At 42.3% G+C, this 27,467-nt stretch overlaps 1 protein-coding gene and 1 non-coding gene across 4 annotated transcripts in view; one reads left to right on the top strand and one right to left on the bottom strand.

The window, feature by feature from the left end:
- OCLN (occludin) overlaps positions 1-27,467 on the bottom strand; it is a 64,392-nt gene that overhangs the window by 21,934 nt on the left and 14,991 nt on the right. For all 3 annotated transcript variants that reach the window (XM_059418025.1, XM_059418023.1, XM_059418024.1), the window contains exon 4: positions 25,524-25,685. In XM_059418025.1, the coding sequence (XP_059274008.1) occupies positions 25,524-25,685 (162 nt within the window). The remainder of the gene's footprint in view (positions 1-25,523; positions 25,686-27,467) is intronic.
- LOC132028996 (U6 spliceosomal RNA) lies at positions 1,402-1,513 on the top strand. The gene has a single exon (XR_009407640.1). It is a non-coding gene; the product is annotated as a U6 spliceosomal RNA (small nuclear RNA).

Here is a 27,467-nt window from a genome sequence, read left to right as displayed (position 1 = left end):
TTCTTGATTAGCAGTCCCTCAAGCCAGAAATGGGATCACTTCCTTCGGAAAGTGGGCATTTGGCGGCAACTGGGAAACCAGTGGGTGGCTTGCAAGGGAGTGTGCTTAGATGTCCCCGCATGGGGACACGGACAGGTGGGAGCCATTCTCAGCTCCCAGTGGATTCCCTAGAACTTGACACCACTGCCAAGCTTCACAGGCAAACACTCCCCAAGTCAAAGGTCTATTCTTTTTTTTTTTTTTTAAAGATTTTATTTATTTATCAGAGAGAGAGGGAGAGAGAGCAAGCACAGGCAGAGGGAGAAGCAGGCAAGAAGCCCGATGTGGGACTCGATCCCAGGACGCTGGGATCATGACCTGAGCCGAGGGCAGCTGCTTAACCAACTGAGCCACCCAGGCGTCCCTCAAAGGTCTATTCTTATCATGGACACTTCATCAGAATTTCAAAAGACTTCCTTTACTTAAAGACCCATTTAACACTTTTCCATGTTTTTCCTCTTCACAACTTGAGCTGAGGCTGCAAAGCTCTACTGTTCTGGCAAACCTGAAATCGAAACCTTACCAAAGAAAGGCACCTGGGTGTACTTGCAGACTTCTTAGTGCCTGGAAGAATAAGCCCTTCCTCTGTCTTTGCCAGATAATCCTTAATTGGGCTTCAAGTCTTGGCTCATTACCAAGTAGTGGCCATGCCCATAAGCCCCAGAGGCCTTCCACACATGTCTTTGCTGAGAGATGAGGCAGCCACCTGCGCTCGGTCTCGCTCAGCACCTGTGCACACAAGCCTCCCACAGGAGAGCACTTAGGCACGGCCTTACAGGCGTTCCCAACCAGAATAATGATGGCTTGCTCCCGTCATTGTTCTAACTTCAGGGGGCAGTGGACTATTCTTAAGACCACAACTTTCTGCCCGCTTACAATGTGTCAAACAATAAACACAGATCATTCAGTAGGCACAAGCGTACAGATAAATACTAACATTCCCTTTTCAGAAATGAGGAAGCTATGACTCAGAGAAATAGACACCTTTTCCAAGCACCTACACTTAGGATAAAGGTTAATGTGGGATTGAACTATACGGCTCCCTCAAAAGCCTCTGCTACAATCCGCCACCCCTCCCTGGGCTGCCTCCTACCTTTCCCTGGGTCTCCAGAGCCCAGCATGGTACCAGGCACAAATCAAGAGCCCAGAACTGGCTGCAGAAAGGTGATCTCGTTTATTACTGCTGAACTTCTATGCTGTACATATCCAAACATCTTATCAAATGAGCTGCTCTGAGCTGACCTTCAGGTCTTTGAGTCAGCAGAACCAGACCAGCTTGACCCCTCACTTCACCCTCCAGCACAGAGCTCCAGTTTTTAAACCTTTTTTATGCATTTTTACACAGAAAATCCCAAGGCAGTGCTTTGCTTTGGCAGAAGGTATGCTAAAGTTAGAACAATGCAGGGAAGATTAATTATTAACATGGCCCCAGTGCAAGTATGATATGCAAATTTATAATGCATTGTAGATTAAAAAGAAAAAATTCTCCAGCCAGACTCAAAGATAAATAAGAAGCAGGCTTTGTCCCGAAAAGGAGCTTAACAATCTCTAGGCAAAGGCAAAATGTGTTTGTAAAACAGGGAGTAAGGTATTTTTTTTTTCCTATCCTTCATTTTTCCCGAAAGAAGCTGAATTATTCCTTTTCTCATAGTACCAACGCAAACTTGCTGCATTCAAAGAACAGCAGCCCCAGTGGGCACTTACACAGGAGTCCTCAGCCTGTGTTTCCTGGAGTGAGCAGAGGCATTTCCTTTTTTTTTTTTTTGAGCAGAGGCATTTCTTTTTTTTTTAAGATTTCATTTATTTATTTGACAGAGAGAGAGACACAGGAATAGAGGGAACACAAGCAGGGGGAGTGGGAGAGGGAGAAGCAGGCTTCCTGCTGAGCAGGGAGCCCCATATGGGGCTCCACCCCAGGACTCATGACCTGAGCCAAAGGCAGGTTCGCCTGATGCGCCCCACAAAGGGATTTCTGAGCGGCACTGGTATTACTGATTGGGTCCTCAGCCAGTCCACAAAACTTGATGATGCAGCTCAAATTCTTGACAATAAGCAAATAAAACCCACCATTCTAATAACTGTTGTAAATTTTTAAAGCTTTAGAACCTGAGAAAAACGAGGCTTAATACTCAATAAAAAATAGTGAACAACATTCCTAAACTATCCTGAGAAAAGCTCTAAGGGATTAGGGTCAGTAGAAAGCAGAGTGCAACTATGAAGTAAAAAAAGAGGCCTTTTAAGCATAAGTACTGAGGGGAAAGAAAAGTTTGAGAGCCGGTGGGTACTGCTCTGAAGCCGGGTAGAGCCTTGGGGCCAGCCTGGAGGCCTGATCCCCTACTCCCACCCCAGAGCCTTTCAGTGGGGAGGAGACCCAAGTAAAGCAGGGGGTGTGGGGGTGTACGGATGCTGCAGAAATCCACACAGCAGGCCCAATTGGCTTCCCTTAAATGGCTTCTGTTTGAGGAGGTGCTGGTCCTAGTAGCACCCCATCCCACATTCAGACATTGTGAAAGGGAAAAACAAGACAGCAGAAGGAAGCAGATGCCTGGGTGGCAAGCTGGTTAAGTATCTGCCTTTGGCTCAGGTCATGGTCCCAGCATTCTGGAACCAAGCCCCACGTGGAGCCCCACACAGGAGCCTGCTGCTCCTCCTGCTTGTGCTCTCTGATGAATAAGTAAATGAAATCTTTTAACAAGAGAAGAAAGAGGAGGGACGGACATACACAGTGGCTGTGGAGAAGACATACATCTAACCAACTAAAGAGTGACTCAGACTCACTCAAGACTAACTTCAAAAAGGACAAGTACTCACACAGACCACATTTAAAGAATACAAATAAGTAATTTAGGGTGATACATAGGAAAGTTCCACTAAGAGTCCTACTCCCATTAAGAAAGAACTAAAGTGCTTCTGAAATGTCAAAATAAAATACATTCAAATAAAGTAATTTCAAAAGATTTTCACAAGAGGTAATTACAACGAGGACAAATTTTTATTCAAAATTTAATTATACCTGGGGCACCTGGGTAGCTTAATCAGTTAAGTGCCTGCCTTGGGCTCAGGTCATGATCTTGGGTTCCTGGGCTAGAGTCCCAGGTTGGACTCCATACTCAGCGGGGAGCCTGCTTCTCCCTCTGCCTCTCTGCCCTTCCTCCTGCTCGTACTCTCTCAAATAAATAAATAAAATCCTTTTTAAAAAAAAAATCCTCCATTTTAATTATACTTATTAGAAGTGTTCTGATTATGCACTTGTGAAAAAAATCCTGGTAATAAATAACATCTAACGCTCCTTGGAGAGTTAATAAAAACATCCTAAGTCCCTGTGGGGTGCCAAAAGGCAAACAAAAGGGGTGGCTCCAGCGCCACCTTGGTGTCCCCCCAGCAACTATCATCACGGCCCCTCCTTCCCTGGATCGGATCATCTCCACCATCATGGGTGCCTGCGCTCTGGGCTTCTGTGCAGCCGCCCCACCCTGACTTTCTTCAAGTCAGAGATGGCACAAAAAGGTCAAGAAAGGTTTAGGTCACTTTGAAAGGAAACCTTCCCTCTCCCAAAACCAAGTGTGGGTAAACACTGCTCTCCACACAAACCAAGGTCGTCTGCAATTAGCATAACTCAAAAAGAGCAATGACAACCAACCCCCACTCTCCTCTTGGCCCCCTCTTCATTCCCAGTCCACACAACACAGGCTCCACCCACATCCAAGTGGTGGGGTCAATGTGACACAAGTCACTGACCTCTGAGAACGGAAGGGAAAGTTCACCTGTTTGAGTATCGGTCACATGCCTACAAAACCTGGCCTTGTTTGTTCCTCACCACTGCCAGGAGAGATAGGACTATCTCCATTTTCAGATGAGGAAATTGAGTCTTTGTGAATAAATTAATCGGCCCAAGGTCACTTGGTAGAGGGAGGATTGGAACCCTGGTCTGCCTGACTCCAAAGACAAACTCTTTCTGGCACAACTAACAGCCACCTCGGTCACTTAAGGATGGCTGGAGGTACTCCTGTTATCTAGGTGCTGACTATTCCCCGAAACAACAGGAACCATTCTCAGCGCCTTCCCTCCTCACCACACCCTAACCGGTATGACGTGTATCCACTCTGAAGAGTTTTACTTGCTTATCAGACGAATGTTGTTAGAGACAATTTTGAAACAAAACTACTGTGGATTAAACGGACTTGAAAATTAAAACGAATACGTGCTTCGTCACCAGGGGTCTCTGTTGAGATCAGAGTGTAGGAACACCACCCTCCAAAGGGAAACAGAAAGGCTTTTCCTGCTTGGTAAGTTAAGTGGAGAAACATAGCAGACATCAGAGGGAAGAGCACCATAATCTCAAAGTACCATCTCCAGTGTTTACCACCTGAGGTCCACCTTCTCTGGCACTACAGCAAGTGGCCCAACTCGTTTTTCCTGTTTTGGGTTGTTTTACTCTCATAGATGCTCGCTCAACAAAGCCTCAAAATTGCCTCCAGAAAGCACTGTCAAGAGGTTCCTCTGCCCTCAGCGGGTTGAACAGAGATGCTCTCCAAGGAACTAATCCGACAAGTGATGAGATGGTGGACGAGGCTTGAGCAAATCTGATTAATTTATGTCAATCAGATTAATCAGATTAATTTATATTAATTTATAATTAATTTATATTAATCAGATGCCACTGAGGATTTAGCTAACACAAGGTCCCCTGCCCAAACTGACGTTGCCCACAGGGAATTACTAACGTATACCAGCAAAGGTGAACTCTGCCGCTCCTAAGTTTCAAAGTGGGGAGCAGTGTAGAAACCTCATACTCAATCTGTGATCTCATTGTCCTGAAAACGGAAATCCTGCTGTAGACTCATGTACCCTGTGTCAGCACACCCCAACAGGTGTGCCATGAGGCACAGAACACTTAAGTCCTCGGAGCTAGAGCCCATGGTCAGTCACCATCTGGGGATCCACATCCCCTTTAAGTTTACTGCTCTGTACAACAATACCATTTTCTAAGTATGCCATAGCATGGAAAAGGCCTCGACTTCTCTCAAAAGCTCTCTGGGGATGCGGTGTTACAGCTGCAGCTTGCTTCTATGGCACAGTGGTTCTCAAAGCGTGGTCCCCACTCCCAGAACATCTACAGTACCTGAGAACTTGCTAGAACCACACACTCTCATGTGCCATTCCTGAGGATGAGAAACCACGGGGGTGGGCCAGCAAGCCCCTTTTTAACTCTGCCCTCCACATGATCCTGATGCTTGCTATGGTTTGAAAACTGCTAAGGGACCACAAACTTTTCCTACACATCACAGACAAGTGACCCACTTAGACCATGACAACTACAGTTAACATTTACTGCAGTGCCAGAAATATAAGAATCTTTGCTTTCAAAGAGCCACAGAGACACCCACTAGCTCAAGCATTTTCAACCTCCCACCTCACCATTCATCACAACTCCCTAAACTGGCTCTCCATGATGCTCTCGCCTCCCCAAGATTGAGCCCTAAGTCTGCAGACGAATAGGGCGCTCCTACTTTTGTTCTATTCTGTCCCCTCTGAGGCCACAGATAACAGCAAAATCTTTCCTGGGGTGAGAATCTAGGATCCTGAGAGTCAGCACTCCTTCTTGGCCCTGGTTGAAAATGAAAATGCTGTTCCAGTTTCTGCAGATGTCTAATGTTGATCACCAGTACCCCCCTGTCCCTGTCACCTGCCCAAACACACTGGCCTCCCCACTCCCATGTGCAGGGATAGAACAGGCAGAGCCTGCCTACAACCTTCAAGAGAAGGGCTCCTGGGTGGCTCAGTGGCTTAAGCCATGATCTCAGGATCCTGGGATCAAGCCCTGCATCGGGCTCTCTGCCCGGCGGGGAGCCTCTTTCCCCCTCTCTCTCTGCCTGACTCTCTGCCTATTTGTGATCTCTCTCTCTCTGTCAAATAAATAAATAAAATCTTTAAAAAAAAAAAAAACCCTCAAGAGAACATTTGGTACTTAATCTCTCGTGGCAAGCTTACAAATCAGGGGAAGATTAAGTTAAAATGAACCAACATTACAGTTCCATTCAAATTTTAGGATTATTTGTTCCAGCACTTTGAAGAATGCTGGTGGAATTTTGAAAGGGATGGCACTGAAAGTATAGATTGCTCTGGGCTGTATAGACATTTTAACAATGTTTATTCTTCCGCTCCATGACACCATACACAAAGATAAACTGGAAATGGATGAAAGACCTCAATGTGAGGCAAGAATCTATCAAAATCCTAGAGGAGACCATAGGCAGTAACCTCTTCAACATCGGCCACAGCAACTTCTTTCAAGACATGTCTCCAAAGGCAAAGGAAACAAAAGTGAAAATGAATGTTAGGACTTCATCAAGATAAAAAGCTGTACAGCAAAGGAAACAGTCAATAAAACAAAGAGGCAACCCACAGAATGGGAGATGTTCACAAATGACATTACAGACAAAGGGCTGATATCCAAGATCTAGAAAGAAATCCTCAAATTCAACACCCAAAATCCAGGTGATCATGTCAAAAAATGGGCAGAAGACATGAACAGACACTTCTCAAAAGAAAACATACAGAAAGCCAAAGTTGGTGGCATCACAATTCCAGACTTCAAGCTCTATTACAAAGCTGTTATCATCAAGATGGAATGGTACTGGCACAAAACAGACACACAGATCAATGGAATACAAGAGAGAGCCCAGAAATAGACCCCTCAACTCTATGGTCAACTAATCTTCGACAAAGCAGAAAGAATGTCCAATAGAAAAAAGACAGTCTCTTCAACAAATGGTGTTGGGAAAATTGCACATCCACAAGGAGAAAAATGAAATTGGACCATTTCCTTACACGACACATGAAAATAGACTCAAAATGGATGAAGGACCTCAATGTGAGAAAGGAATCCATCAACATCCTTGAGGAGAACACAGGCACCAACCTCTTCCACCTCAGCCACAGAAACTTCTTCCCAGGAACATCGCCAAAGGCAAGGGACACAGGGCAAAAATGAACTATTGGGACTTCATCAGGATCAAAATCTTTTTTTTTTTTTTAAAGATTTTATTTATTTATTTGACAGAGAGAGATTACAAGTAGGCAGAGAGAGAAAGGAGGAAGCAGGCTCCCCGCTGAGCAGAGAGCCCGATGTGGGACTCGATCCCATGACCTTGAGATCATGACCTGAGCCGAAGGCAGCGGCTTAACCCACTGAGCCACCCAGGTGCCCTAGATCAAAATCTTTTGCACAGCAAAGGAAACAGTTAAAACCAAAAGACAGCAGACAAAATGGGAGAAGATATATTGAAACGACATAATAGATAAAGGGCTAGTATCCAAAATCTATAAAGAACTTAATCAAACTCAACACCCAAAGAACAAATAATCCAATCAAGTAATGGGCAGAGGACATGAACAGACATTTCTACAAAGAAGACATCCAAATTGCCAACAGACACATGAAAAAGTGCTCCACATCACTCGGCATCAGGGAAATACAATCAAAACCACCTCACACCAGCCAGAATGGCTAAAATGAACAAGTCAGGAAATGATGCTGGCAAGGATGCGGAAAAGGGGGAACCCTCCTACACTGTTAGTGGGAATGCAAGCTGGTGCAACCACTCTGGAAAACAGCATGGAAGTTCCTCAAAAAGTTGAAAACAGAGCTACCCTACGACCCAGCAATCGCACTACTGGGTATTTACCCTAAAGATACAAATGTAGTGATCCGAAGGGGCATGTGCACCCCAATGTTTATAGCAGTAATGTCTACAATATCCAAACTATGGAAAGAACCTAGATGTCCATCAACAGATGAATGGATAAAGATGTGGTGTGTACACACACACACACACAGACACACACACACACAATGAAATACTATGTAGCCATCAAAAGAAATAAAATCTTGCCATTTGCGATGACGTGGATGGAACTAGAGGGTATTATGCTAGTGAAATAAGTCAATCGAAGAAAGACAATTATCATATGATCTCACTAACATGAGGAAGTTGAGAGGCAACGTGGGGGGCGTTGGGGGTTAGGAAAAGAATAAATGAAACAAGACGGGATCAGGAGGGAGACAAACCATAAGAAACTCTTAATCTCACAAAACAAACTGAGGGTTGTGGGGGTAGAGGGGTAGGGAGGAAGAGGTGGGCTTATGGACATTGGGGAAGGTATGTGCTATGGTGAGTGCTGTGAAGTATGTAAACCTGGTGATTCACAGACCTGTACCCCTGGGGTTAATAATACATTATATGTTAATTTTAAAAAATTTAAATTAAAAAAAATAATAAAAACATACAAATGGCTAATAGACACATGAGAAAATGTTCATCATCACTAACCATCAGGGGAATTCAAAACAAAACCACATTGAGATACCACCTTACACCAGGTAGAATGGTCAAAATCAACAGGACAGTAAATAACATGTGTTGGAGAGGATGTGGAAAAAGGGGAACCCTCTTACACTGTGGGTGGCAATGCAAGTTGGTGCAGCCACTTTGGAAAACCGTAGAGATTCCCCAAAAAATTAAAAACAGAGCTACCCTATGACCCTGCAATTGCACTACTGGGTATTTATCCCAAAGATAAAGACACAGTAAAACAAAGGGCCATATGTACCCCAGTGTCCATAGCAGCAACGTCCACAACCGCCAAACTGTGCAAAGAGCCAAGATGCCCTTCAACAGAGGAATGGCTAAAGAAGATGCAGTCCATATATACAATGGAATATTACTCAGCCATCAGAAAAGATATATACCCTTCTTTTTGTATCAACACAGATGGGACTAGAGGAGATTGTGCTGAGTGAAATAAGTCAAGCAGAGAAAGTCAATTATCATATGGTTTCACTTACTTGTGGAGCATAAAGAATAACATGGAGGACATTAGGACAAGTGAATCGGGGGAAATCAGAGTGGGAGACAAACCATGAGAGACTGGACTCAGAAACAAACTGAGGGTTTTGGAAGGAGGGGCATGGGGGATGGGTGAGCCTCGTGGTGGGTATTAAGGAGGGCACATATTGCAAGGAGCACTGGTGTGATGCATAAACAATGAATCTTTGAACACTAAAAAAATAAAATAAAACAAAGATGTTAAAAAAAAAAATGAACCAACATTAAACGTATTTATATTTTGGGTACTCTTACCAAGCTTCCTTATTCAAGCTCATCATTGCAACAAGGCAATTACCATTCTAGCTAGAATTTACTGTGCGTTAATAAGTTATGTGCTGGTCCTGACCTAAGCCCTTTAATCACTACAGCGTCAGCTTATCTGAAGATAAAACCTTTATTTTCAGTGACATATAAAGATTCTATCAAACGAAAAGACAAAGACCTGGGGCAAGGTGATTACCTTCATCAGAGTCCAAGGAAGCCGAAAGTCACCCAATACTGATCACAAAGAACAGGGCCCAAGAGCCACATCATGGACCCTGTCTCTTTCTCTCCCCTTCTCTAGGTCCAGCCAGATCATCCTCACTAGCTCCCATCATGAGAGGTAAATGCTGGAAATAAGGCTACATAAATGTTTCATCACTATGTCAAAACCTTACAAACTTCTAGAAATGAGACTAGGTAGAGATCAAAGTCAGTCTTTAGATTTAAAGTATGTCTTACTTAAAAACAGGATCTTATTTAATAAACTTCACTTACAACTTGGTAACAATGGAGAAATTAGTTGATGGCGTGTTCTTTCCAAACTTAGTCTATTCTTGCTTCTGATATAAACCAAGTAGCATAACCAGAAAAAGTGCAAATTAGGAGACATGCAGAAAATATTAGCTGGGAAGTGATATCCTGGTCTGTAGTAGACAAGCATTTCGCATGCATATAAATCTCATTTTAGTCTGTAAGTTTTATTACCTAAGTACTGTTTTCCCCAATTCTACTGGCAAAGACAACTGAGGCTTAGAGGTTTTCAAAAGAAGAACAACAGAACAAAATCTATACGTTACAAGGCAAATACAACACTTGTCCTGCTGGTCATGAGGACAGGTTTGAGACAAGCTGCCAAAGCCCTCTGCAAACCTTGGTTTCTCTATCTTTTTCTTTTCTTTTTTTTTTTTTTTTTAAGATTTTATTTATTTATTTGACAGAGAGAGATCATAAGGAGGCAGAGAGGCAGGCAGAGAAAGAGAGGAGGAAGCAGGCTCCCCGGTGAGCAGAGAGCCCAATGTGGGACTCGATCCCAGGACCCTGAGATCATGTCCTGAGCCGAAGGCAGCGGCTTAACCCACTGAGCCACCCAGGTGCCCTTGGTTTCTCTTTCTACAAGAAGGGTGCCCATCCTGTTAGGGCTGCAGTTAGGATAATAATAATAATGTATAAAGTGGCTAGCCCAAAATATATACTTAGGAAGTGCTGATTCCTTTATTTCTTTTACTGTGATTTTTTCTTTTGGCTTTGTTGCCAAAATTCAGATGTGAAACTCAAACCCGGTTCATCTTGATATACTATGCCGGCAAGAGCACTGAGAAAGCAGTCTCAGCTAGAGCAGCCTCCGCCTGACTCCAGGTCACTGACAAGCTGCCATCTTGGTAGTGAGGTAGTGTGGTAGAGTGACCCCACCCTAAGATCCCGGACCTCACTCAGGTTGTTTCACTTTACCAAAGCCGGATCAAAATTTATTCACAGAGCACTTGAAACCAAGGAGCTGAACTCTTAGTTACTATAGCAACCCGAACACAGTTGGTAGCAATAAAAACTAACCTCCAGAGCACATGTCTCACAATCAGTGCCTTGATATTTACCATAGGCATGTGCTTTTCCAAGGCCCAGCCCCACTGGTAAGTATGAACTCGAGAGAAAATGAATATGTATGTCTTGATACTTATGTTTACGACCTTCTGAAAGTGCAGGTGGAGGGAAGAGAGATTTGAACACAAAGATAAACATGAAATACTCATCTTCGTGGGCTACTGAATATTAGTCCTTCCCAACTCTGCTCTGACATCCACGGCTAAAGAGTGCCCCCACTTGCATTCTTGGTGTTCTGGCAAGACTTGGCTCCTCATAACACAGTTCTCTGCCCTGGTAAGAAGCCCAACTCAAGCAGGGGCTGGAAGGGATCTGAGCAGCATGACACCCTCCTGGGAGAAGCTGGCAGAGTTCAGAGGGGCAATGAGTGAAGCAGGCACGTTCAAAGATGCTCAGAGGGGCACCTGGGTGGCTCAGTGGGTTAAAGCCTCTGCCTTCGGCTCAGGTCATGATCCCAGGGTCCTGGGATCGAGCCCTGCTTTGGGCTCTCTTCTCAGCGGGGAGTCTGCTTCCCCTTCCCCCCAACCCCCCCACCTGCCTCTCGGCCTACTTGTGATCTCTCTCTGTGAAATAAATAAATAAAATATTTAAAAAAAAAAAAAAAAAGAAAGCTACTCAGAAACCCATCCTAAGCCATTCTGAATTTAAACCAGCCCATGTGGCCAGAGTCATCATGAATCAGAGGGCAATTACAATTAATTCATGTACTACATATTGTCTACAGGGCAGTTTCCCTAGAAACCACCTCACTATTCCACACGGTAACTATGGGAAGTGCCAACTGACATGTTATGTGACGAGGGTCCTCCCATGAGCACCACGGGTTAGTGTATAGATGGTGCCCTGACCTCAGCCTCATCAGGGCCCCTTCCGCAGGCCAGTCCTAGATGAAGCACTAACATGAAAAATTCAAGAGCTCTAAGTGGCTGCTTCCTGCCCCTCTCCTCCTATAGAAAAATGAAGCCTATCCAGACAGAAGGAAAACAAGGAAATAAATCTTAACAGCGTTTAAATCCCTGATTTTAATTGTTCCTGATATCCAGCCATATCCCCGTCCTCTGTGGCTAAGTTGTTGAAGTTCTAAGTACCATGAGTCAACACCCAAAATCTTGCAAATAAGATAAAGATTAGGTATAGGTAAATCTTTTTACCTATACTAAGTTGTATTGTCTGTCACCTGTAACTAGGAAATTGCTAATTCGTTCAACATCAAAATTCTTTCTTTTTTGTACATTGAATTGTTTTCAATATCCCTGGAAGGCACACAACTATACTTCTACTGCATTTTCTCAGATACATGCCATATTGGTCTTGAGAAGCAGACAAGATAATATGGCCAGATTATATGAATAAGGAACCCAGGGTCGAGAGGATTTAATCTGTTTGCCAAAGAGTGCTGGAATCAGCACTCAAACCCAGACCTTCAAAATCCTGTGTTGCTGCCCTATACCAGGCATCCATTCCCAAACCAGACTTCCTTGACATACATATTGGTTAAAAATAATAGAAACAATCTGCTTTAAGTCACAACAGAAGCATTGAAGCTAGACTCCAAACCCTGTTATTTCAAGTCCCTAGCATGCTGCTGCTGCTTTAGGGTAGGTTACATAATTTATTAATTCTTCTGTTTGGAACACATCAAAGCATATACAGAATCTATGCAATAATAAAAAAAAATTATTCGAGTGGAATTGAGCTAATACGCTGCTTCTACCAGACAAAGGTAGAAAAGCCACCATCATACATGAAGAGTAGAAGAAAGGGGTGGCCCTAACAACCCTGTGAGGCTGTTTATCCACAACACACTACAAAAGAAGGAAGCGTCTCCTCCGCCTATGGCAACGCACAAACCTAGCAGTGCCTGGTTTTCCAGGCTGTTCACATTGCTCAGAGCATCGAGGAGGAGGAGGTCTGCTCCATATGAGAACATCTGAGGGGACCTACTCGATTCCACTGGGACTATGAGCTGATTCCCAGCACTGAAAAGCACCTTGTCCTAAGGTCAAGACAATGGAAAGGGAAAGATCACCATCTCATCTAATTGAAGCAGGGAAGGCAGCTTGGAGCTAGTTCACCTCTGGGGGCAGGTAAATGGAAGGGTAAAATCCACAAAGCATAATGTAACTTAGACTTAATAATTCTTGAGTGAGCTGGTGGATACGTAGGTGTCCATTATGAAACAAATAATAAACAGGGAGGCTATGCATAGGCCAGAGGTGACAATGTCATGAACCAAGATTTAAGATTAATTTGTTTCTATGAACCTGTAATCCAATTAAAAAAGAGAGAGAGAAGTAATAATTAAAGTTTCCCTAAGAGCATGCTGGTATGGAAAAACTCAGTTAGGGTTCTAGACCTGGCTTTAAACCTACTGTATGACCCTATATATGTAAATAAAAAAATGCTCTCCATTACATAATAGCAAAATTAACTTCAACACTGATTTCCTCCTTAAAAAAAAAAAAAAAACACATATACTTGAAGAAAATGACATAACAACTTTAAAAAAAAAAGACATTTATTTGAGAGAGAGAGAGAGAAGCAGACTCCCCACAGAGCAGATAGCTTAATATGGAGCTCCATTCCCAGGACTCTGAGATCAGACCTGAGCTGAAGGCAGACACTTAACTGACTGAGTCACCCAGATGTCCCAATCTAGTAACTTTTTACATAATTATTCTTGTCAAAATGAGTAACCCAGAGAATTGACTTTCACCAAAAATGTAAAATTGCAGAAGATAAAAATTCAGGATGACTGGCCATTTGGGAACAAAATTAAATTAGATCTTCTCTCATATCACACGAAGAAATAACTTGGTCAATCGTAATGAACTGCCTCATTAGGAATCAGTATTTATTAAAGACTTTACAGTGAAAACTGAATGCAGTGTATAGGGAAACCTTTCTATCATCTTTCCAACTTTTCAATAAATCTAAAACTATTCTAACATAAAAAAATTTATTTTAAAAATTGGATTGGGGGTAATGGGTGCACAATGCTACAAGTTTACTAAAAATCAGTTAATTGTATACTTATAATGTGTGAATTTTATGGTATGCAAATTATACTTCATTAAAGCTATTTTTTTTTTTAAGATTTTATTTATTGGGCGCCTGGGTGGCTCAGTGGGTTAAGCCGCTGCCTTCGGCTCAGGTCATGATCTCAGGATGCTGAGATCGAGTCCCGCATCGGCTCTCTGCTCAGCAGGGAGCCTGCTTCCCTTCCTCTCTCTCTGCCTGCCTCTCTGCCTACTTGTGATCTCTCTCTGTCAAATAAATAAATAAAATCTTTAAAAAAAAAAAAAAAGATTTTATTTATTTATTTGACACACAGAGAGAGAAATCACAAGTAGGCAGAGAGGCAGGCAGAGAGAGAGGGAGAAGCAGGCTCCCCACTGAGCAGAGAGCCCAATGCGGGACTCGATCCCAGGACCCCGGGATCATGACCCTGAGCTGAAGGCAGAGGCTTAACCCACTGAGCCACCCAGGCGCCCTCACTAAAGCTATTTTGAAAAGTCCCTGGGTCTAGGGGCGCCTGAGTGGCTCAGTGGGATAAAGCCTCAGGTGGTGATCCCAAGGGTTCTGGGATTAAGCCCCACATCGGGCTCTCTGCTCAGTAGGGAGCCTGCTTCCTCCTCTCTCTCTGCCTGCCTCTCTGTCAAATAAATAAATAAAATCTTTAAATAAAATAAAAGTTCTTGGGTCTAAAGGTTTAAAATGAAAAAATTATAAAATCAAGAAACACAAGAGAGGAACTTTATACCAATCAAGGATTAACTGACAGGTATGTTTAACTGAATCCTCTGCACACATTTAGTCCACAACAGGGTAAAAAAATAAAACTTTAAAAACTGAAGAAACTATAGAAGACTATTCTTTTTTTTTGAGATTTTATTTATTTATTTTAGAGAGTGCATACAGGGCCAGGGGCAGAGGGAGTCTCAAGCAGATTCCCTGCTAAGCACAGAGCCTGATGCAGGGCTCATCTCATGACCCAGAAATCACAACCCACAACCTGAGTTGAAACCAAGAGCTGGACACAACCAACTGCCTACACAGGTGCCCCAAAACTACAGAAGACTATTAACACACCTCAAAGATGTCTGGAAAACTCTAGGAACAGCACAAAAATAATATGGAAGCCATAAACATACAAATGGAAAAATGTAAGCACTTAAAAAATAAAAACATTGTAAAAAATAAAAAAAGGTGAAAGACCAAAAACAATCTGCAAAAAAATATTAGCAACATATAAGACAAAATGCTAATATTCACAATATGAAAAACTCCATTAAGAGTGAACAAACCAAAAGAAAACTAAGCCAGGTATGAATCAATCAATTTAAGAATACAAATTAGCAGATGGAAATATGCTGAATCACAAAAAAAAATTTTTTTTAAAGATTTTATTTGTTTTTTTGACAGAGAGAGCACAAGCGGGGGGAGCGGCAGGCAGAGGGAGAGGGAGAAGCAGGCTCCCCACTGAGCAGGGAGCCTGATGCAGAGAGATCATGACCTGAGCCAAAGGGAGATGCTTACCCAACTGAGCCACCAAGGCACCCCTGATCACAGTAATTTTTAAGTTAAAATAAAACTCAATCTTCACTTATCAGATTAATAAAAATCAGACTAGTGATGTCCAGAGCAGGGCAAAGATGTGGAGAAAAAAGCACTCTTCCATATTGTCAGTAGAACTAAACAGCCTTTAAAAACAAGGCAATGTGGCAGCACCTGACAATTTAAAATCTGACACTCGATGAACCCTTTTAAAAATCTACCTCATATATACTACTAAGAGTGCATAAAAACATGTAGGAATGTTCACTGCACCGTTATCTCTAACTGCAAACAAGTGGAAGCAATCAAAATGTCCATAAATAGGAGAATGAATCATAGGACTGTCATACTATGTAATACCATACAGCTGCTAAAAGCAACTAGGTAAAGGGTTATGTACTGACAGATTTAATTATTCTAAGTATTTTACAAAGTTCGCTTATTGTAACAAACCCATTCAGTAGGTACAACGATCATCCTCATTTTAGAGATGGGGAAGCTCAAGTAGAAGGATCTTGCCAGGTCCCACAAAAGCAACTGGCAGGGCTGCATTTTGACCTGGGGAATTTGGCCCAAGTCTACACTTTATACCCACTCTGCTATACTGTACTGATTTTGTGTCTGTGACTACACACATGAATGGAGTCTAAGTTGGGGAGCTGGGGGAGGAGAAACATCCACATGACAGTAAGAAGTACCTAATTTCAAAAAATTAAATTGTGAGTGAGCAAATGAGTGTCTGAGAATGTATGAAATCGGGGGCGTCTGGGTGGCTCCGTCATTTAAAAGTCCAACTCTTAATTTCAGCTCAGATCACAATCTCAGGGTCATAAGATCGAGAACCTGTGTAAGATTCTCTTTCTCCTTCTGCTCCTTCACTACTCCCCACCCTCACTCTTTCTCTCCCTCTCTTAAAAAAAAAAAATAGAAAAGAAAAGAAAAAAGCATGAAATCAATAATTAAGGAGAAGGATTAGGAAGACATTGACCTTTCTGATATGGAACAACTGAATAGTTCATTTGAGAAAATTCTTCAGAGAGCATTAAAAATTTTAAGAATAAAATTTGTCTGAATTTTCTTTTCTTTCTTTTTTTTTTTTTTTTGTATATGTGCTGCCAAAACGAGCACTGAATTTTCATAAAAAGGATTGGGCACCTAGGTGGCCCAATTGGTTAGGCTTCCGACTCTTAATCTCACCTCAGGTCTTGATTTCTGGGTCATGAGTTCAAGCCCTGTGCTGGGCTCCACACTGAGCAGAGAACCTACTTAAAAAAAATAAAAAGAAAAAAGAAAAAAGATATAAACCTCTTAGAAGTCATTAAGCAGGCCCAATGGAAATGGTGAGAGAGAAGATGGAACTTTCACTTTTTTCTTTTTTTTTCCTATATTTGTGTTTTGTTAGAATAAATTTGATTATTTTCATACTAAGACCTTCTCACAAACCACCACAAACAAAACCCATTACTTTAAAAAGTCAAAAACTGAAAAAAAAATTTAATATTCAGCAATAGGGATTGGCCAAATATATCTATACAATGGAATGTTACTAGAAAAGGTGTGTGGAACCACAGATTCAAACATCACTGCTGGTTGTCTAAATTAGTACAGGTATTTTATTTAAAAAAAAATTTTTTTTAAGATTTTATTTATTTATTTGACAGAGGGAGATCACAAGTAGGCAGAGAGGCAGGCAGAGAAAGAGAGAGGAGGAAGCAGTCTCCCTGCTGAGCAGAGAGCCCGATGCGGGACTCCATCCCAGGACCCTGAGATCATGACCTGAGCCAAAGGCAGCGGCTTAACCCACTGAGCCACCCAGGCGCCCGGTACAGGTATTTTAAAAGGCAATTTCAATATTCAATTTCTCAATATTTATAAAAAAAAATATATATATATATATATCTCCTCTGACTCAGTAATACTACTCTGAAAAATCTGTCCTAGAGAAGTATATAACCAGATACACAAGGTATACAAAGTTTTTTTTTTTTTTTAAGATTTTATTTATTTATTTGACAGACAGAGATCACAAGTAGGCAGAGAGGCAGGCAGAGAGAGAGGAGGAAGCAGGCTCCCTGGGAGCCATGCGGGGCTCGATCCCAGGACTCCAAGATCATGACCCAAAGCGAAGGCAGAGGCCTCAAGCCACTGAGCCACCCAGGCACCCCGGTATACAAAGTTTTTAAAATCCTATCACTGATTATAATATTAAATAGCAAATGTATGGGGTGCCTGGGTGGCTCAGTCAGTTAAGCGTCTGCCTTCAGCACGGGTTGTGATCACGCGGTCCTGGGATCAAGCCCTGCATTGGGCTCCTTATTCAGTGGGGAGCCTGCTTCTCCCTCTGCCTGTCACTCCCCCTGCTTGTGCTCTCTTTCTCACTGTCAAATAAATAAATAAATCTTAAAAAAAAATAAAGAGCAAATGTAATCATCAATGAGACTGGTTACATCAAACATGTTATATCCATAGGAAACATGAATATGAAGTGGTAAGAAGTTCATCACAATAGGTTGAAAAGCGAAAAGGGCAAGGTACAGGTAGAATGGTGTGATCAGTACACTTTCGTGTAATTAAGCAGGGAGTCTACTTTTCTCTGATTTATTTTCACAAAATGAAACAATGAAACAAAGCGCCTGGTTGGCTCAGTTGGCTGAGTGTCTGACCCTTGGTTTCAGCTTAGATCATGGTCTCAGGGTCCTGGGGTTGGTGCAGAGTCCTGGGTCCTTCAGAAACCCCACTCAGTGGGGAGTGTGCTTGTCTCCCTCTTCCTCTGCCCCTCCCCCCACTTGTGCTCTCTTCAAAATAAGTAAATAAGTCTTTTTAAAAAATACCACAATAGGGACGCCTAGGTGGCTCAGTTGGTTGGGCAGCTGCCTTCGGCTGGGGTCATGATCCCAGTGTCCTGGGATCGAGTCCCATATCAGGCTCCTTGCTCAGCAGGGAGCCTGCTTCTCCCTCTGCCTCTGCCTACCACTCTGCCTGCCACTCTGTCTGCCTGTGCTCACTCACTCTCTCTCTGACAAATAAATAAATAAAATCTTTAAAAAACAACAACAAAAACCACAATAAAAGGAATCATAAAAAACTAAGAAGAGTACTTCCAAGAGTAGGAAATGGTAGAAAAAGATACCTAGAAATGAGCAAATGGGAATGAATAATACAAGGATGGAAAGGACAGATTTCCCTTAAAACCTTTTTGTTTTTTACTATTTTTAAGTTTTTATTTTAATTCCAGTTAGTTAACATACAGTATTATGTTAGTTTCAAGGGTACAACATAATGACTTAAAACTTCCATACAACAACTGTGAACGTAAGTTTTGTAATATAACTTGAAGTCTGGAATTGTAATGCCTTGAATTTTTTCTTCTTCAAGATTGTTTTGGCTATTTGGGGTCTTTTGTGGTTCCACACAAATTTTAGGGCTATTTGTTCTACTTCTGTGAAAAGTGCTGTTGGTATTTTGATAAGGAATGCATTAAATATACACACTGCCTTGGGTCGTATAGACATTTGAACAATACTTGTTTTTCCAATCCACGGGCATTATGGAATGTCTTTCCCTTTCTTTGTGTCAGCTTTAATTTCTTTCATTAGTGTTTTGTATTTCAGAGTACAGGTCGTTCACCTCTTTGAGCAAACCTGTTTTTTGTTTTGTTTTGTTTTTAATTATAATTCTGACCACAGGATTTTTGTTTTGTTTTTTTAAGTAGGCTCCACACTGGGCTCACAGTCCTGAGACCAACACCTAAACCAAGACCAAGAGTTGGCCACTTAACACACTAAGCCACCCAGGTGCTCCATCCACGGGCTTTTTAAAAGATTATAATTGATTGGGGAAGTTGCTACTTCGCTAAAAAGTACAAAAATTAAAATAGCACACTGATAGTTGCAACAACATAAATGAATCTCACAGATACTATGTTAAGTGGACACAAAAACACACATTTTGTAATTTCATTCATATGAATTTTAAGAACAGGCAAAACCAACTGACAGAAAAACCAAGTGACAGGAATGAGAGGGGTTACCATCCTTTAAGGGATACTGAGAAAGGGCATGAGGAAACCACAGACACTGGAACAAACTACATCTTAACCTGGGTGAGTACAAAAACTCACCAAGCTAAGCAACTGGTGGACCTACTGTACTTTACTCTGTACACACAGATATACATTGCACTTCAATAAAAAGTATCAAAAATGTTTGAGGAGTATTTAATGATGTGATTTAAAAAACTGTAATATAATGTTAAATCAAAAAGCAGAATTTTGGGGCGCCTGGGTGGCTCAGTGAGTTAAAGCCTCTGCTTTCAGCTCAGGTCATGATCCCAGGGTCCTACGATTGAGCCCCTCATCAGGCTCTCTGCTTGGCAGGGAGCCTGCTTCCCCCCTCTCTCTCTGCCTGCCTCTCTGCCTGCTTGTGATCTCTGTCAAAAAAAAAAAAAAAGTCTTAAAAAAAAGAATTTCACACTGACAAGGAACATAATCATACTTCCTCTGATTTAGAATAAGAAGGGGGGAGGGATTAAAGAAAATACATCAGGGGGCACCTGGGTGGCTCAGTGGGTTAAGCCTCTGCCTTCGACTCAGGTTATGATCTCAGGGTCCTGGGATCGAGTCCCACACAGGGCTCTCTGCTAAACACGGAACCTACTTCCCTTCCTCTCTGCCTGCCTCTCTGCCTACTTGTGATCTCTGCCTGCCAAATAAATAAATAAAATCTTTTTTAAAAAAATAATACATCAGAAATTCAATTAGCTAACATATAGTACATCATCAGTTTTTTATGTAGTGTTCAGTCATTTTTTTTAAAAAAATACTTTATTTATTCGACAGAGATCAAAAGTAGGCAGAGAGGCAGGCAGAGAGAACGAGGGGGAAGCAGGCTCCTCGCTGGGCAGAAAGCCCGATGCAGGGCTTGATTCCAGGACCCTGAGATCATGACCTGAGCTGAAGGTAGAGGCTTAACCCTCTGAGCCACCCTGGCACCCCTCAATGATTCTTTAGTTGCGTATTAACACCCAGAGCTCATCACATCATGGGCCCTCCTTAATGCCTGTCACCCAGTTACTATATATATATATCTTTTTAAAGATTTTATTTATCTGAAAGAAAGAGTATGAGAGAGCGCACGAGTCAGTGCGGAGGGATGAGAGGGAGAAGGAGGTTCTCCACTAAGCAGGGAGAGCCCAATGTCAGGACCTTAGGACCATGACCTGAGCCAAAAGCAGATGCTTAACAAACTGACCCACCCAGGCACCCCAATATATACATTTTTTAATTTAGAAAAAGTACCAATGGGGCGCCTGAGTGGCTCAGTGGGTTAAGCCGCTGCCTTCGGCTCAGGTCATGATCTCGGGGTCCTGGGATTGAGCCCCGCATCAGGCTCTCTGCTCAGCAGAGAGCCTGCTTTCCCCTCTCTCTCTGCCTGCCTCTCTGCCTACTTGTGATCTCTCTGTCAAATAAATAAATAAAATCTAAAAAAAAAAGAAAGAAAGAAAGAAAGAAAGAAAAAGTACCAACTAGCTCTGGAGTTTGAGGACATAACAGAAGAAAACAAACACCCTCAGATTTATTAAAAGAAACTTCTCTGTCAAATAAATAAATAAAATCTTTAAAAAAAAAAAAAAAAACCTTCAAACATCTAACATACAACAATGTTGGTACAAACTTAAGGGACTGACTACAAAGGACCAGATTAACACCCACAACATGGTCTGCTTATTTTATAAAGTATAAGATATGCAGAAAAAGGAAGGGGGAAAAAAAAAAACCCTAAGAATCCCTAGGAAGGCAAAGAAACCATTGCGCTAGAGATTTGGGAGACAGGAAATTAGAGTTGTACATTCTCTCACACATAATACCTAAGGGCTGAAACCTGCTTTAAACTCTTAAGACACAACTTTTTTTTTTTTTTAAAGATTTTATTTATTTATTTGACAGACAGAGATCACAAGTAGGCAGAGAGGCAGGCAGAGAGAGAGGAGGAAGCAGGCTCCCTGCTGAGCAGAGAGCCCGATGCGGGACTCGATCCCAGGACCCTAGGATCATGACCTGAGCCGAAGGCAGAGGCTTTAACCCACTGAGCCACCCAGGCACCCCAAGACACAACTTTTGAAGTGCTTTTCTCTGGGGATTCTGATCCTAAAGATTTCAAAAATCCAGGAAAAAGCAGTAGGACCTAATAAAATAATAACTGTCTAGACCTACCCTAATACATAGGGAAGAAGGAAACTAATTTTCAATAGCTAATTAATTGTTCCTTTAATAAGGTTTTCTTCCCCCAAAAAACCCCCCGCGATATTAGCTGATCTCAGCTAATATCTGGGGAGTATCTGATCTCAGTTCCCTACAATTAAATTCAAATTTTACATTTTTATTTATTTATTTAATTTTTTGAAAAAGTGAGGGAGGGGCCGAGGGAGAGGGAGAGAACCTTAAGCAGGCTCCATGCTCAGTACAGAGCCCCCACTGTGGGGCTCAATCTCACAACCCTGAGATCATGACCTAAGCGGAAAAAAATCAAGAGTCAGAATCTTAACCAACTGAGCCACCCAGATCTCCTAGAAGTCAAATTTTAATCCCCACCCCACTTAGTACAACTAATCAATGGTACATTTTCTTTCCATTATTTTTTTTTTAAGATTTTATTTATTTACTTATTTGAGAGAGAGACAGTGAGAGAGAACATGAGAGGCGAGAAGGTCAGAGGGAGAAGCAGACTCCCCATGGAGCTGGGAGCCCGATGCGGGACTCGATCCCGGCACTCCAGGACCGTGACCTGAGCCGAAGACAGTTGCCCAACCAACTGAGCCACCCAGGCACCCTCTTTCCATTATTTTAAGTGAAGATTATTTTTACGGTATTAATTTCTAAAATCCAAAAGGTAGAAAAATCACAAATCCACTGTCAGGCATTTCAAATGCAGCATCAAACATTTTCACCTGGGTCACTATTGTTAGGAGTTAGTTGGACAGTTAGGCGGTCAGGGTCCCCAAAAAGAAGATAGAGTCAGGACAGCTAAAATCAAGTATCAGTGACATCCTGGTTCTGCAGCTTAGACTGGATAGCACTGACATCCCATTTTGCAGCCTCTGCAGAAATGATTTCTGCAAAACGACCCAAAATAAGACAATTACCACAAAGCACTAGTCAGTATCACAGGCAAGCGACAGTGAAGACTTAAGCCTCCACATTCAGTAAGAGAAAAAGACCATCAACACAAAACATTAACCTAATAGATAGACAAATACGTGGCCCAAGCCCTGACTGGCACCACTCAGCACACCCTGATTACTTAAGAAGGTTCCGCGAAAGAGGTCATAAAAACCCCTAAACTTAGGACTTCCAGGGGCAACCCACCTGGGTCCCTCCTCCCTCTCTGGGAACTTTACACTCTTGCTCAATAACCTTTGCTTTGCTGCCCACCAGTATTTGTCTGGTCTACCTCTTCATTCTTGGAAGTGGCATGGCCAAGAACCATGGGCATTAAGGGGATACAAATCCTGTAACACACATTATCAGAGGGACAGAGGTGCTGAGCAGAATGGAGCAAAAGAGCACAGAAAGGAGAGTTGTGTAAGTAAACGGCAGAAACAAGGAAGAGGGACTGAGGTCAGCAAAGCAAATTTGGGCAGGGTGAGGGGAGAATGGATGGAAAAGCAAACTACCTGTGGCTAAAATCACCTCCAAATAACTTATTTCAAATAGCATTTCTTAGCCACATCAACTGGGGAAACTAAGGGAAGCAGCCGGCGGTACATGCGACTCTTGATCTCACCATTTGTGGGTCTGAGCCCCACACTGGGTGTAGAGAATACTTACAAATAAAATCTTTAAAAAATAAAATGATTAAATAAAAAAATAAAAGTAAAGTCCTTTCTGCTTTATGGAAGTATCATTTTCATAAATTGTTATGGCTATCTTTTGCCCAATTATCAAAAGCACCTAGAACTGATTAAAACCTCAGGACAATAAAATCAGACGAGAGACCAAAGTTCACTAGAACACTATTACTACCAGCATTAGTCTCTCTTTAGTTGTTTTTTTTTTCCCCAGGCTCTCGAAACCTCGAGTAAACAAATCCAACAGCCAGTGAAAACTGACACACCCAGAAACTCCCAGCGAAACATTTACTTCATAGTTCACAATAGACTTCCTATTCCGTCTACAGGTGGCCTTGCCTGGAGCTAAAGGTCGAAAGAAAACACTCCCCTACACCTTCACACTTTATGGGGGGAAAAGCCGGAGGAAAAAGAAACCACGCAGGCCCCAAGGCAAGGCCAGGAACACAGGAACTCTCCTCTCAGTGGTGTATATATGCCACACCTTCTGATGTTCCTAAGACTGTTTCCTTTTGGCTCCTTAACTAACTAGAGGAAAATCTCATCTACAGTTCTAGATTTCTTAAAATCAGACATACACAGGGACGCCTGGATGGCTCAGTCAGTTGGGCGTCTGCCTTCAGCTCAGGTGATGATCCCAGGATTGAGCCTCGCATCGGGATCCCTGCTCAGCTGCTCAGCGGGAAGTCTGCTTCTCCCTCTGCCTGCCACTCCCCCTGATAGTTCTCTCTCTCTCCCTCTCAAATACAGAAATAGAATCTTAAAAAAAAAAAGCAGACATACAGAATGCCAGAGCTAAAGAAGTCTTCAAGATAAGCAACGTCTTTATCCCTGACCTGACCAGCAGTCCCCGCCCTTAGTGCTTTTCCCTTCCCTCCCACTGGCCAGAACAAACCTCCCCTGAAGCCCTGTCCAGGCTTCTCAGCTAACCCTCATCACAGGAAGTCAGTCTGCTCAAAGAAACCTATGATGGCAGTTTCTGAGGATGCCTCCAACTGCTTCCTAATGGAGTTTCTGAGAAATAAAGTCTCACTCCAGACATCTCTGAGGACATGTTAGGTATCAGTAATACATATTTCCAAGGTATTTTCGGAAGGAGGAAATTGCTGAGCTTTCAGCAAACCACATCTACACATACTGGTAGAAATGACAATATGGCATATATAAAAAAGGGAATTGCTCTAATTTCTCTCTGCCTCACTGACATATTTCCTAAGTATCCATGCAGAATTAGTCACTACAGGGGCACCTGGGTGGCTCAGTGGGTTAAAGCCTCTGCCGTCGGCTCAGGTCATGATCCCAGGGTTGTGGGATCGAGCCTCACATCAGGCTCGCTGCCCGGCAGGGAGCCTGCTTCCTCCTCTCTCTCTGCCTGCCTCTCTGCCTACCTGTGATCTCTGTCAAATAAATAAGATCTTAAAAAAAAAAAAGAATTAGTCACTATAATTTGCTAGGCTGTTACTCATGTAAACACTTTGTACATAGCACCTGCCACCACTCCAAAACACCCCTTGACCCAAGACAGCAAGCACCCGAAGTAGCAGTGCCCCCCTCCAAAATGATAACCAGGAATATAAAGGGGGAGGAATGGTTCTGTTTTGCAAAGACCAAGTTCTTTCTGCATAATTCCTTTAGAAGCCATTTCTTTTCAATGCCTAGATACACTTCTTGCAAATGGAAATCTGAGGGGTGCCTGGGTGGCTCAGTTAGCTAAACGCCTGATTTTTTTTTTTTTTAAAGATTTTACTTATTTATTTGAGAGACAGAGAGAAAGCGCAAGTGAAGGAAGGAGCAGAGGAGGAGGGACAAGCAGACTCCAAGCTGCTTGGAGCCCGATGCAGAGCTGAATCCCACAATCCTGAGACTGGATCTGAGCAAGAAACAAGAGTCCGACACTTAACGGACTGAGCCACCCAGGTGCCCCAGTGTCTGACTCTTGATTTGACTCAGGTCATGATCTCAGGGTTATGAGATCAAGCCCCATGTCGGGCTTGGTGCAGAGTCTGCTTGAGATTCTCCCTCTCCTTCTGCCCCTCCCCCTGCTTGTGAATGCACCCCCACAAAATGAATGAATGAATAAATCAGTCAATCAATCTAAAAAAGATCTGGTTTTCATTTTGCAGTAAAACAATTTCCACTTAACATAGCACCTTTTTTTAAAAATCATCGCACCTTCTTAAATTCTGAGTAAAACATGAGGGCACAACTCTTGCAACATATACAAACAGTAATTCTAAGAACATAATTTCACAAAGCACTAAAGGTCAGGTTGAGACAGAAACCTGTTATAAAAAAAAAAAAGCAAATGTCCAATATTTTACCACTTACCCACTCTTCGACATTGGGGGGTTGTTCATCATAAATATGTTCTTTGTCCCACAAAATATTCGACTTGTCATACCGATCCATCTTTCCTCGGGTTTTCACGGCAAAGAAAATTATTAAAGCAAAAGCCACAATAACCATGAACCCCAGTACAATGGCAATTGCCTAAAAAGAGATTAAAGATATTGACAGTTAGATTTTAATTGTTTACTTTATCTTAATCCAGTAAAAACCTAAGGCCCTACACTACATATCTGTGGTTTAACAGATAAAAAACTGAAACACTCACATTTCAGAAATATAAAATGTTGGCCCAGGCTAGGTGGGCTGAAGCTAATAACACACGCAGTTTGATTCAATACTCAGAAAAGGCTTCAAGTTAGACACTATCATCATTCCATTTTAAGTGACAGAACTCTAGTTCCAAAGCTTGAGTGCCAATTGGCCTTATTTTTATTAACAGATGAAAATGGCCAGTAAATTAACTCAATCATCAGTATCCTTCTAAAGGGCTTGAAAATTGTGACTCTCAGAAATAGCTTTAGATACATAAGCATGTTTATAATCTCGTTCATAACACATACTGGGCAAATGTTTTTACCCTGAATGTAAATTCCAGTCCATAGAGGATCTACCTTACCATAAAGTATGCAGACATGATTTAACCAAGCTATAAATTAGAGAAAATGGATGAGTGATTCATGTAGTCTGGCAGGTGGTTTCTGCTGGAAATTTTTTGTGTACTTGCAAGAAAGGGCCCCGTGACAAGGAAACTCCCACCCCGACAGTTCTCCCAGTGTCTGGTAGGTCTGTTAAGTGGCCTGAAGAAATTTGAAACTGAGGCAGGTACCAGGCCCCTGGCCTAGATTCTGCTCACTGTAACAGGGGGGTCTCTGTGTAGCCATTATACCCTTTTTCAGTGAATACAGGTTTGGGGCACTCAAAGGACTAAGAGAGATGGGGTGTGGTAAGGCATGAGTACCAACCCTCAGCCCTGTTTACCACAGGTAACATCTGAATGCCAACAACAAATCTGCTGAAATTCAGAGGGAAAACATTTCAGTCTTCAAAATAATGGTAGTGGGAGCCTGGGTGGCTCAGTGGGTTAGGCAGCTGCTTTAGGCTCGGGTCGTGATCTCAGGGTCCTGGGATTGAGTCCCGCATCAGGCTCTCTGCTCGGCGGGGAGCCTGCTTCCCTCTCTCTCTCTCTCTGCTTGCCTCTCTCTCCATCTACTTGAGATCTCTCTCTGTCAAATAAATAAATAAAATCTTAAAAAAAAAAACAAAAACAAAATAATGGTAGTTACTGGAAATAATCTAACCCCAAAGGAGTGACTCATTCAGGTAAAAGAGTAAGAATTCCTGGTTCAGTTTAAGGAGGGGGGGCAGGAAAAAAAAAAAAAAAAACAGGGAAAAAAAGATTAGAACTCCATCATGAGAAAGATCAGCAACCTCATACCTATTCGCATGGGTAGAATCAAAGAGATAAAACAATGCTGGTGAGAATGTGTACAAAATAGAATCCTCACACACTTCTGGTAAATGTGAAACAGTCCAACCAGTCTGGAGGACAGTCTGGCAGCTCCTCAAAAGCTTAAAAACAGACACACTGTAAGACCCAGCAATTCTATCCCTAGGCATACACCCAAGAGAAACTGAAACATGGGTTCACGCAAGAACTTGTCCACAAATGGTCAGAGCATTATTCCTAACAGCCAAAACAGACATAGCCCAAATGCCCATCAATTGCTGAACGGATAAGTAAGATATGCTATAGCCATACAATGGAATATTATTCCACAATAAAAAAAAATTGATAAGACATGCATGAATCGTGAAAACATTAATGTGAAATGAATGAAGCCAATCATGGGGGCACCTGGATGGCTTGGTCAGGGGGGGGAGCATGTGACTCTTGATCTTGGGGTTGTAAACTCGAGGCCCACA

Source organism: Mustela nigripes, chromosome 12 (assembly GCF_022355385.1).
Source record: "Mustela nigripes isolate SB6536 chromosome 12, MUSNIG.SB6536, whole genome shotgun sequence".
Taxonomy (NCBI): Eukaryota; Metazoa; Chordata; class Mammalia; order Carnivora; family Mustelidae; genus Mustela; species Mustela nigripes.
This window is presented reverse-complemented; position numbering and strand designations above follow the sequence as displayed.